General features: G+C 32.3%; 2 protein-coding genes across 2 annotated transcripts in view; both read right to left on the bottom strand.

The window, feature by feature from the left end:
- Pbp49 (proximal sequence element A Pbp49) overlaps positions 1-13,285 on the bottom strand; it is a 168,512-nt gene that overhangs the window by 33,071 nt on the left and 122,156 nt on the right. The window lies entirely within an intron of this gene.
- On the bottom strand, positions 8,162-11,935 carry LOC145326505 (uncharacterized). Its single transcript, XM_080169876.1, has 4 exons — positions 11,929-11,935; positions 11,490-11,596; positions 10,141-10,924; positions 8,162-8,619 (listed from the first exon to the last, which is right to left on the bottom strand). Exons 1-4 carry the CDS (start codon positions 11,933-11,935, stop codon positions 8,459-8,461), a joined length of 1,059 nt encoding a protein of 352 aa, XP_080026002.1. The 3' UTR covers positions 8,162-8,458.

Genomic DNA, 13,285 nt, shown 5'->3' with positions numbered 1-13,285 from the left:
TTTTAAATATGATTTCTAGTACAACAAAGTACAATATTATGAGCGAGGAATATCTATAATCAAATCCTAAAAATAAAAGTATGTCCTTTTACTGTATTCTGTATTTTAGCAACTTTGCAAGAAATTAATGTTCTGTTTATTAAGTTCTAATACTCACCCAAGTCATTGTTCGTTTGTTCTTACTTCTTATTTTAAAGCTTCAATTTTGTTCAATAATTTACTTATTATTTTGAATTGTCATTAAGAATTATATAAAGTAGTAAGGTTAAAACTTAAAAAAGAAGACTTTTTCGACAACAATTTTTCATGTGATGTATTTATCCTATTCATCTGATTTTTGGAATACTGATTTCTAGGACAACAAAGTACAATCTTATAAGCGAAGCATCTCTATAATCAAGTTCTAAAATGTAACTATGTCCTTAACTATATCCTGTATTTGAATAATTTTGCAACACATTTACTTACAATTTTGTTTCAACTTATACATTTATGTTCTACTTATTCAGTTCTGGCAATCTACAAGTGAAATGTTCTTTATTTTTATTTTTATTTTATTTTAGAGCTTCGCTTTTATGGAGATTGTCATCCTTGTATTGAATATGGCTATAGGAACAACTTGTATTAGTTGAGTACGCATATATGTATATACATATAAATGGATATAGAATATGTGGACATATTGACAGAGGAAAATTTATTTATTTTCAATTTAGTTTGCTACAATTGTACTCTTTTTTTTTCAGTTCGTTCATCCAGTAGGAGGGGAGATGATTGTGTAAAGGGTGTGGATCGTAATTTTAGCCAGCTGCGAGTATTACCTTATTAGAGTACTGAAAGAGTTAAGGTTCGGTTGTTATACCGTTTCAAAGCTTCGCTTTTATGGATGTTGTCATCCTTGTTTTTATCCAAAATTTTGGCAAATTCAAGTTTACCTTCTAGCCCTTCGGCAACCGAATTAAATATGGCGCAACATCCAAGTAATGATAAATCTATTTATCTATAATACAAAGTAGCTTGATGTCTGTCTGTCTGTCCGTCTGTCCGTCTGTCTGTCCGTCTGTCTGTCCGTCTGTCTGTCCCTTAAGATCTCGGTAACCACTGAACCGATTGGATTCTACTCTTCAGGGTATATACCTATTGGTCCTGTGGTGGTTTTAAGCTATTTTCATGGGGGGGTGGGACACCCCCAACCCCCCCAAAAACAAAAAAATCCCCCCCATTTTTTTTTTTTTTTTTTTTTTTTTTTTTCTTTTTTTTTTGTAAGAAATATCCTTGGTCCTTTGTAGAAGATTTCCTTTGTGGAAGATTTCCTTTGTGGAATATTTTTTTTTCAAATTACACCTTACACTTTTTTACCATCTCTTGGGGCAAAGCCCCTAGAGGCTAGGGGCGAAGCCGCTAGTTATATTATAACTGACCAGTACATTTGTGTACATATGAATATATTCATACAGAATATGAAAGTTAAAGCAAATAGTTGTGTAGAAAAATCCTTTATTTTCAAAAAGGACCATCAATAATCCACCACACCAAATTTATTTTTTCGCGCATTTTCTGTAGCCGTTTTATTAGTGATTTATTTTGGCTATTCTAAATCATTCTTAGATTAGGTTTTTTTTAGTTCGAATTATGAACGAACACACTGTCGTCTGTCAGTTAGCAGCTTATACCAACAACGAAATTAATTTTGGAAAAAATCACAAAACCTATACGTATTTTCAGCTGTTGTTTGGGGGGCAACACATAGTATTTATGAATGTATTTATGACATATCATTGAAAAAGTTTGGAAGTAAATGCCAGTATCAGATGTATTTATGGCATGAGAAAAAAGAAGAAAACATTTTGCTATAAATACATCAACTGTAAATTTGCTGGATGTGTAAGTGCTATAGCCCTAGTAAAAGTGAAGATTTTTCCATCTACCCCCCCCCCCCCAATTTTCATTTCAGATTTATTTCGCTTGTTGGTTATACCTTATTCCTGGTCAGTTAGTCCAAAACGACTTGGTGATTTTCTTAACTAATATAAAAGATTGGCTGCTGGTTTTATTTGACAATTTTCCCCTTTTAATATAGAAAACAATAAAAAGCCTTCTAGGTCCGTCTGTATGTCGGCCAAGCATGTCCTAAAGTATAAGCATAGGCCATTATATTTATGAAAAGTGTTCTAATTGTGAATAAATCCTAAAAGTAAACTGTATGCAGTATCAGTAGTATACAACTCTGCTAAAGTCGGTTCCAAAGTTACGCTGCATAGTAATATTACAGAAACTAAGGGAGAGAGATGACATTGAACTGTATAGTGCACTTGTACAAAAAAAAGTTTTATAGCCACGTTATTTTATCAGTTGGCCCAAAAACATTGTGTTCAATAATCTTAAATTTAAATTTTAAATCAATTGGTTTCAAACTGGCAGTATGCAATTTTTCAATTAGTAATTTTAATGTATTAAAGGGTTAATTTTGTTTATCATTATTGGAGATTTCACTTCAACCCATAGTGGACAATAAACACTTTTTTAGAACACTGTTCTGATTCTTTGAAATTTATCTTGTATTTGTTGCGCGAATCATGGAAATAACAATCATTTTAAAATCACGTTACTGTAATGTTATTGTGATGATACAAAAATATCTATAGAACCGGCCACTAAAGTTGTGTATACCATTTAGAAAATTAGATTCATCGGGCATGTATGTTGTACTCAGGGTTATAGGGATGTAATTTTCAATTAACAAGGATTACAACATCTAAAAAAGCGAAATTTGTTCCAAAATAGCATAAAAATAGGATACTGTTTAAGGACATACTTACATTTTAGGACTTGATTACATATAGAACCTACTTTTAAAATAATATATCCTGTTGTCAGATGAATAGGATAATTATATCTTCAAAAAAAAATTTACAAAAAAGTTTTAAAACAGCATGTTTTTATAGACATACGGACTTTCTAATAACGATTAGAGAGTTGCTATGCTTTCTAAGTTGTACCTAACTGAATCAAGAATCATCATGCCAAGTTTTTAATCATTGGGTCTATTCTGATATGCCTTAATTAAGTTTTCTGTTAAGTACTGACGAACGCACAGATCCTGATGGTAGAAAAGCTTCTTTTAGAAATTGCACCATCATAAATTATTAGATTTTATAAATCTATCTAGTGCTTTATCCCTTTAGATTTAGACTTAGAAAATTTAAATAATTTCCCTTTGTCTTGTCCCTGTATCCCTGGTTGTACCTGAACTTTTCAATAGAATACAGCAAATTTTACATTTTACATTTTAGCAACTAGAACGTTTATGTCCACCAATAAGTAGCATAAAAAGACAACGTAAGTTATATGTTTGGTTGTCTTAAAAAGGAGAAAAAAATGGTATGCGCGTTTATTTTGTTTTTTAAATTACATTGATATAAGATTATTATCTTTATCTGTTAAAGCTTGACTGACAGACATTAAGTAAATTATATGCTGGATACACAATAGTACAATAAAAATCTCAGCTATCTATTTTAAATAACAGGCGAGAAAATAACATTTCCCCCATAGTAGTTTTTATAGAGAAAGAGAAGATAGTTAGAAAAAAAGGTTAATTCAGGGACTGTGATTCAGCCAATTAATTCCATTTGAAATTACCGAAAATTAATATTTTGTTGGCAAAGGGTTGGCGTAAAACTTGTTTTTTGGTGTATTTGAAGGAAAGTGGGTAAGAGAAGAGAAATACGAGAAGAGGGTTGTAGAAAAATTTTTATTTAGAGTTATTTGTCTGAATCATATTCCCTAGTTCCTGGATTAATTTTAAAAAGATCTAAAAGTGATTTTGGTTGTTAAAGTGCTTATAAATATGAAAGAAAAGTGTATACAAATGAAATTGTTGAAATGTTGTCACACCTGACACCCGGATGTTGCAAAGTGGGAGAGAATACATTAGTTAGATTTACAAATAAATTAAGAATGACTACATCCAATATAAGGAGCGAAGCACATTTCCAATCAGAAATCAAATCCCTATTATTGACATACATATGGATAATGTGAGTTATAGAGTAAATGGTCCTAGGACAAACGCAGGAGTCCTAAACGTCGGAGTGGACCAAGGTATGGAGTGGAAACTTTACCTAACCTAACCTATGATAAAATATCCTACTATAGTATTACCGACAGACGTACTGACATCATAATGTATAGACAGGATGCGCCTAAAAAATAGAAACCTTTACCAAAAATATTATATATTAAATAGTAGCCAACATTTTTGTGCTTCCCCTTCGTCATACAGAAAGACGGACACAGTGAGTTATAGAGTAGCCAAACTGGATTCAAATTCAAAATCAAAAGTTTAAATAAAATATAATTCTGTGTTTGTACCATTCTTTATTTATGTTGTTAAGAGTGATTCTACAATTAGGGTCGGTAAGTCCGTCCGTTCGGAACGGTTAGCTCTTTTCATTAATTTAGACATGTTAAAATTATCCTATCAATTTAAAACTTTGCATGATGATTCCTACAACAATTAGGTACGATTTAGGAAGCGTAGGAACTCTCTAATTGTTACCAGAAATTCCATACGTCCATTTAAGATATGTTGCTTTTTAACCTTTTAATAGCAACTTTTTATGTGATATAATTATCCTATTCATCTGATTTATCTCTATAACAAAGTCATAAAAATGTAAAATGCCCTACTGTTTCAAAGCTTTGCTTGTTGAATTATACATTTTGTTGTTAGTTCTAATGTATGTTATAAAGAATAAGAAAATAAAGATATATACAGATAAAAAGTATTTTACTAACTTTTACATAGGAAAACTAACTTAGGAAATAAATAAAGTAAGAAGGGAAAAATAGACGAATATATATTTTATTTATTTTCCATCATAGCCTGCATAATCTGTAGTACTTCCTAATATCTAATATAACCTAACCTAACCTGATTAATTAACAAGCAAACGAAATACTAATCTTGCAGGACTACATATTGCCCAGCATAACCTAATTTAACCTAACCTAAAGTTATAAACAACCAAACAAAATACTAATCTTGCAGTACTACTAAATATCTAATGTAACCTTACCTATCCTGATCTAAAATAACAAATAAACAAACAATTAGACGAAAAAATACCCTTTCCCTTATTCTTAATTCGTTAGTGGACAAAATAATGCCACGTTCGTAGCGGTCATGCGTCATGCGTCAGGTTGGAAGGGTGCCGCAAATTTCAGACCCAAGATTTGGCGATTTGAGAAAAATTTATCTTTCTTTCTTTATATTATAGCTAATTAGATAATCTAGCAAGCATTGCTTTTATCCAGCTCATACCAATAACGAAATTAATTCGGAAGAAAATCACGAAACCTTTACGTGTTTTTCAGCTGTCGTTGGGGGGCAACACATCGTAAAATTGACGACCTCTCCATTTGCCCCCCAAATATTATTTTAGATTTATTTTGCTTGTTGGTTATACCTTATTCCTGGCTTTTATCTCATGGAGAAAAATATTAATTCAAATAGCGAAAGCTGAGATCTGATTTTTGCGTCACCCTTCCAAATAACGCATGACCGCTACGACCGTGGCATTATTTTGTCCACTTTCTCTTAAGTTAAGGTGCTCATCAGGGTACTTTGAGTGAAAGCGCCATTTGTTTGATTTCATTAATTAAGGAAGGATGTTATAATTATGTTTGTTTGTTTAAAATGTATTGCTTACCACTGCACTGGACCGATATCACTTTCCTTTACATTGAAGCTTTTTATATGTCCTTGGAAAATTTTATCTTTTAATTCTCCTAAGAGAATTCATCCCTAAAATGGATGTAGAATGAACGTGGCGTCAATTTAGGTTCCAATTTCCACCCGCATTTATTGGTCGGGCCGCTTATCCAGTAGGAGGAAAGAGGACAGGGTAAAGGGGGGGACGTGGGAGATCGTTAGTTTAGCCCTAAAAAATAACCCCTATTATACTAAAATTTTAGAAGGTGGTTCGACCCCCACCCTTCTATTTCTGCGTAGTTGCCAATTAAATAAAAAACAATAAAAGAATTTTATTTCATAAACAAAAGTTTTTTGTAAATTAAAATTTTATATTTTACAAATTAAAACATGTATTAAATTACATAGAACATATAGAATAAAGTTTGTTTAAATTAGATATTATTAGGATATCTTATTGGAACTTTCCCTCAAAGTGCCTAGTCGAGCACAGAACCCCCCAACCCCATATTTGTTATTGAATTGAAAATAAGAGGAGTGGTAGTTTTTCGTATGAATGATTATTACTTTAGATAAGGTCAGGTTATATTAGGTATTTGGTAGTCCACCAGGTTTAGGACTCAGTAAGAATGAACCCCACAGGGTTAAGGCCACCGCATGGGTTAGACCCAGGGGAAAAAAACATGTTTTATTAAATATATAATTTCTTCGCTTTTTATGTCTTTTAAAATATTGTTGCCAAAAGATTTTTAATCTTTAATGTTGTTGTCATAAATTTATTTAAGGAATGATGTTAATAGAAATTTTATGGTCCCTAGAATGATCCAATTTGTTAATTTTTGTAATTTTTAATGGTACGTACACTGCGAACCAAAAAAATAGGTAAATCTGAATTTTCAGAATAGCAGCTTTATTATTCATTTAGGATGATTTTACTGTAAATATGAAATGTAGATTGTAGATACATATTGAAAAATCCTTTTTTAGCCTCGTATTACAGACAATTTTTTACGGCCCCTTAGGGATTAACAAAACTAATTTTAATCATATAATTATTAATTTTAATATATGCGGAAAGCTGACTATCACACGATACGATTAATAACTTTTTTACATTTAGCAAAAACGTATATTACACAAAAACACTGCGAAACAAGGATAACAACATCCACAAAAGCAAAGCTCTGAAACGGTAGGACAAAGGGCATTAACACTTGTAGAGTGTCAGAACTGAATAATCAGAAAATGAATTTATAAGAGTAGAAGCAAAATTGTAAGTAAATTTGTTGAAAAATTGCTTGATGCAGGATAATATTTAAGGACATACTTACATTTTTAGGACTTTATTATAGAGTTGCTTCGCTTATAATATTGTACTTTGTTGTCCCAGGAATCAATATACCAAAAATCAGATCAATCGTATAATTATATCATATAAAAATTTGTTGCTACGCTTTATAAATTGTACCTAACTACTACAGGGTTCACCATGCAAAATTTGAAATCAATAGGACAATTCTAACGTGCCTAAATTAACGAAAAAAGTTACCCGTCACGGACGGACGGACCGACCCTAATTATAGAAAAGCTTTGCTTTTAGTTAGATATATGATTTTGTATGATATATTATGACTATTACGAGGGGAAAAGCTGAGTTTGTGAATAGCTGAATACAAGCCATCAATTATAAACCTTTTTGTCTGTAAATTTGCAAAACATGAACATACATTCCTTTTTAGAACAAATTATCTCTCTATATCTACCATTATTATTACTTTCTGTTATTCGCTATGTTAGAAAAGTATTTATAACATAGTTTTCCGCAGATAATATATTGTATAATTATAAGAATAAAACAAGTTTTGTTACCTATGAACCAACAAACCAGGACTTAAACATATATATTTTTATTTTATTTTCTTTGGAATGCTGTTAATAAAACTATGCGACAAATTTATATTACACGGCTGGCGCCATGTGGCTCAGTGGTAACACACTGAGCTACGGTGGTGAGAGTTCGAGTTCAATTCTCCGTGTGTTGATTCGAATTTCTCATTCGCAATAATAATCACGCAACTTCCCCTGGTTGTGTAAGAAGGGGATTATTGAGCAAGTTTGGATACTCAATAGTCACGTACATAATATCAGTACAACCCTTATCCCAAGCTCCTCTGCGGAGAGCGTCATTCATTACGGTGACTTAATTTGGGACACCTGCCATGCTCGGCGAGGGTGAGGTAATACTGAGTAGCTCTCATGAGCGGGTCAAGTCATAATGTGCTTGAACGTGGAGCTTGTGGCTAAACAAAAGTGTCTCAGCCTACTCCATGACTAATTAGGCCCAAACCCTAAGAATCTATGGCCAATCAATCAAAAAAAAAAAAAAAAAAATGTTAAATGAAACAGCATATTCGCTATAATAAAATTAATAAGGCCATAAAATTACATTTAAATAAGTTTATTTTAAATAATTTCAAATAATAAATTATTAAATATTTTTATATATTATTATATAATCGTAAAGTAATGACTAAATGATTATTCTTAAATATTTATATCTAAAAACTAAAAAAAAACACAATAAGTTATATTTATTTCTAAAAAAAATATCACGTGTTTAAGTTTTAGTTATAAATGAAATAAAGTTCTGTATTTAAATTTTCAACGATTTAAAAGTTATTAGATAACATTTAAAAATAGTTATTAATTATAAAAATATTAGAAATGACTAAAATTTTTTTTTTACAAAAATGAAAAAATGAGATAAACATATAGATTCAGAAATATAAAAAGAATTTTATTAGGATCCTGAATAGATGTAGCATGGTTGAAGCTGTGTTTGGCCAGGATGTAACCTCTTTCGTACCCTGCGGGAATCCCCAATTCAAGTACGCTGGAATCAACTAAAAAAAGGGGGCATTAGAGAGATTGAAAATAGCTTTTTGCGGATATAAAAATGTATATGTGGTATGCGGCAACTCTGGGCCATGCAGAAACCAAGACATTATAGTGATGCTACGCACCCAGCTAAATCCTGTTATTCTACAATTGTAAAGCCACCTGAAAATATGTCAGATAACGGTATTGATTTCATCTCTCAGTTGTCCTGCAAATGGAGGGAGGGGTGTTACCCCTCCCTCTCCCTTCTTAAGCACCGGAACCTTCCCCTTCAACCACCAAGTTATCAGCACCACCTCAGCCCTGAGGATAAAGGATCTAAGCCTTCCCTCACCTGATAGAATCACCCCCACACAGACTGTTGTTGTCACAGTAATCATCAAACCTCCCCTTTTAGTACCCAGACCTACCACTCAACCCCTCTATGCTTATCTACCTATTGTGCTGTTCTATGGGCTATCCTGCCTCCCCCGGACAGGGATAGCCATCTACCTAACCATTGCAACTATCTATGTTTTACTTGTTTGATTTACCTTTAACTATCTTTATTCCTAATCCATATGTATTTATATTATGTTGTACAACTTTAGTAATCCTTAGACCTTCAATAAAGAAACAACTGAATAGACTCTGTTTATTATTTAGTGATTGCTAGAGAAGCGTAGCTTCTCTATAGTATAGGTGTCCACGTCTGTTCACACTGCCGTAGTCATTTGAACTCTGGTGTCTGCCATTTATCCTAGGCGGATACCACATATAATTATTAATTATAAGATTTTTTGTCCATCAGATATCAAAGGCACAGGTTAAAAAAAATGGTTTCAATCTTAGGATTTGACATTTTTATATTCATAGAAAACTGGATATAATACGATGGTATATGTACATAATTTTTCAGTATGGCTGAGAACCGGTTCTAATCCATCGGATATTAGTCGGTTTCGAAGCCATACTGGAAAATAAATTTTGTAGATAAATTAATGTTTTAAATAGGTATAGTATTCATTTAAAGATGCAAAATTTTCTGAGTCATTTAGTTTTTTGATTTATTCCACAATCACTGCACAAAAATAGCCTAAAGTCTGTTTAGGACCAGAAATCTTGGAGGAAAACTCATTCGTCTACTTACACAACCACCACTTAAGTAAGATTAGTAGAGCCAAAACTGAAAATTCACTGACAAAATCAGAAGCAGCTTATCGTGCCAAAATAAAAAAATTACGTCATACAATACAAATGACCAATGATAGGCCAGTGTACATTGTAATTTACCAACGGTAAATTTGTATACTCATTGGTCAATTGTATGACGTCATTTTTTATTAGGTACTATAAGCTGCTTCGCAAAATCAAATCGCAAGTATGTCCTGATTCTATTATAAGATTTTCAAAATGGTGTGAATTGATTTCCGCATATTTTCACATCCTCATAGAATCATAATTGATTGAATTAGCAAAATATAAAAAGGAGTATTAAATTAAACGAGACAAGTATGCAATTTAAAGGAATTTAAAGACATTTTTACCTGTATCTTTATCAAAAACAGGCTCCAAGATACCAACGCTTGATTCTTCAGTTACACTAAAATTTATTGAATCTTCAGAAGTATCTTCAGCTATTGCTATCGTTGTAATAGTAATTTCTTCATTGATTTCAGTGGTATATATTTCAATGGAGTCAATTAGTTTTTCATTTAATGAGTCTAAAGTTGTAAATTCTTCTTCTTCAATTGTTGTACTAACTATATCATCAATTATTGCTTTAGTTGTTTCCATTGTTTCAGTAGCTTCACCTAGGGTAGTATCTTCAATAGAAACAGGAGTTGTTATCTTTCTGATATATGTTTCTTCGGTTGTTGTAGGAGTTGTTATCTTTCTGATATATGTTTCTTCGGTTGTTGTATGAGTTGTTATCTTTCTAAAATGTGGTTCTTCGGTTGATAAAGAAGTTGTTGTTTTCGTTGTAGTGGTGGTTTCTTTTATCGGTAATAAATATTCTTCAACTTTAGTAGTTGATGTAGTTGTAGTTGTAGTTGATGTAGTTGATGTAGTTATACTTGTAGAGGTAGTTGTTGTTGTTTGACTGTAAGTTACAGGATATTGACTGTAAGTGAAATAACTTTGAGTGTATGACAAAGGACTCTGAGTGTAAGTTTTCTGATAATTAATCTGAGGACTCCCAAAAGTATTGTAAAGAATCCATCCATAGGGAGACATGTATCCAGTATTTAGATAGTTGTCATCTAATATTTGTTGATCATAATCTGTTTCACTGCCTCCCCATACTTCATAATAACTAGGTTCTTCAACCTTAAACATAAATATATAATTATTATTGGTTTGAACTGTTTTCAGTATTAGATCAAAAAGTTTAACAGATATCATTCGGTACAATATATATATATTCAGCGCATAACCCAATAGTACATCTTTTAAAATTAAGAAAACAAGTAAATATGTAGATCTTGTTAAATAATAATAGTTTAAAAAATAGTGTACTAAAATTTCCTTAAATGAATAAGAAATACAGGAGGGAGAAATGAAACAAAGTAGCAAATTTTATTAATGCAAATAATTGTAAGACAAACAGCTAAGTAGATGAATTAGTGGATTTTTATAGTAGACATAGAAACAGACTGATGGATCAAGTAAATTATATGCTGGATGTTCATTAGGAATCTCAAGTAGGGGGACAAAGTGTCTCAAAAATCAGCCATGTGACGTCATAAGGATGAGGCAGATGAGAGGAGAAGTAGAAAAGAAAACCCCTAAGAAAGAGATGGATAATCCCTCATTTTTATGACGTCACATGGCTGTTTTTTTCTCGACAATTTGTCCCCCTACGAACTTTAATATAAGAATAATTAAAGCTTACCTGATAAGGATAACCACCAGATGTTATCATAGGTGTGACAGTTGTAGTCGTTGATTTTGTAGTGCTTGATACAGTAGATGTTGATACTGTACTTGATTTTGTTGTTTCTAAAACAGAAAAAATACATATTTATTACATTTACTAGAGGCCTTTAGAGGCACTTCAGGTTAAGGGGGAGAGTGGTTGAATTCGAACACCAATTTTTCATTTAGTATCAAAAAGAGAAAAAAATCAGGGGAGGTGGTACCCTACCTCAAAGTTGCAATAAACCTTACCCAGGACCAATGAAAGGCTAAACTGTAAAGAAGACCTGTATCGTTTCAGCGGTTAGAGATATCCTTCATTACAGACAGAAACAGAACCTGTTGTTTTTATATAAGGATACTTTTAAAAGGTGGGGTATACAATGCTCTCCTTCCTCCCCCCTTCCCCCTTCTACTTGCCATAAATCAGAAAAAGAAAATGGTGTTAAAAAACTTTGAGGACTAATGTAATATACAGATCAGTGTCCCCTCTCTATCTCATACAAAATACATTCTCAAAAATTTTGTGCTGGAAAATAATCCACATTATATGCATAAAATGTTAAATTTCTCCTGATTTCATTAAAAACAAGGATGACAACATCCATAAAAGCGAAGCTCTGTAACGGTATGACAAGACAAACATTAATTCTTGTAGAGTGTCAGAACTGAATAATAATATACAAAAGATGAATATAAAAGTTAACAAAATTATCTGTAAATTTGTTGCAAAGCTTATTAAATACAGGATTCTGTTTAAGGACATACTGACATTTTTAGGACTTGATTATAGAGATGCTTCGCTCAAAATATTGTACCTTATTGTAATAGGAATCAGTAATCTAAAAATCAGACCAATCGGATGATTTTATCACTTAAAAACTTGTTGTTAAAAAAATTAAAAAATCATCATGTTAAAAACGGACGTAAGGACATTCTGGTAACGATTATAGAGTTGCTAAGCTTTTTAAATCGTACATAACTACTACAGGAATCACCATGCACAGTTTGAAATCGATAGGACAATTCTAACATGCCTAAATCAACGATAAAAGCTATCCGTAACGGACTGACGGACCGACACTAATTATAGAAAAGCTTCGCTTTTAAAAAGCATTTAGAATAATATACATAAAAGTATACATTTTCGCAAGGTCGCTCATACCATATCTATAATACAAAGTAGAATGATGTCTGTCCGTCTGTCTGTCTGTCTGTCTGTCCGTCTGTCTGTCCGTCTGTCTGTCCGTCTGTCTGTCCGTCCCTTAAGATCTCGGTAACCACTGAACCGATCGGATTCTACTCTTCAGGGAATATACCTACTGGTCCTGTGGTGGTTTTAGGCTATTTTCTTGGGGGGTGGGACACCCCCAACCCCCCTAAAAATGAAAAAAATCCCCCCTCATTATTTTTTTTAATTGTTTAAAATTTGTGGGGGCATCTCCAGAGGTAATTATTTTTTTTTTCTTTAATTACCCCTTGAGGCACAGCCCCTAGAGGCTAGGGGCGAAGCCGCTAGTATGGTTATAAAGTAGCTGCGCCAATTAGAATCTATCCACCTGTATTTTCATTGCCATTATCCGGATTCGGATCAGTAATATTTGACATAAAATCACTTCACATAAATTCATTTCACATAAAACATTTCACATAAAGTATCATTTGACATAAACTCATTTCACATAAAGGTACACTTCACATAAAAACGTTTCACATAAACTCATTTCACATAAAGGTACACTTCACATAAAGGTACATTTGGCATAAAGGTAC

This window comes from Acartia tonsa, chromosome 8 (genome assembly GCF_053477335.1).
Source record: "Acartia tonsa isolate MP-2025a chromosome 8, ASM5347733v1, whole genome shotgun sequence".
Classification (NCBI taxonomy): domain Eukaryota; kingdom Metazoa; phylum Arthropoda; class Copepoda; order Calanoida; family Acartiidae; genus Acartia; species Acartia tonsa.
The sequence above is the reverse complement of the archived record's forward strand: the minus strand, read 5'-3'. Positions and strand labels throughout refer to the sequence as shown.

Coding starts and splice junctions, on each gene's coding strand:
- LOC145326505 (XM_080169876.1), bottom strand. Junction 10,925..11,489: donor CTGGTGGTTATCCTTATCAG/GTAAGCTTTAAT, acceptor TTTATGTTTAAG/GTTGAAGAACCTAGTTATTA. Junction 8,620..10,140: donor TGTTTTTGATAAAGATACAG/GTAAAAATGTCT, acceptor CCCTTTTTTTAG/TTGATTCCAGCGTACTTGAA.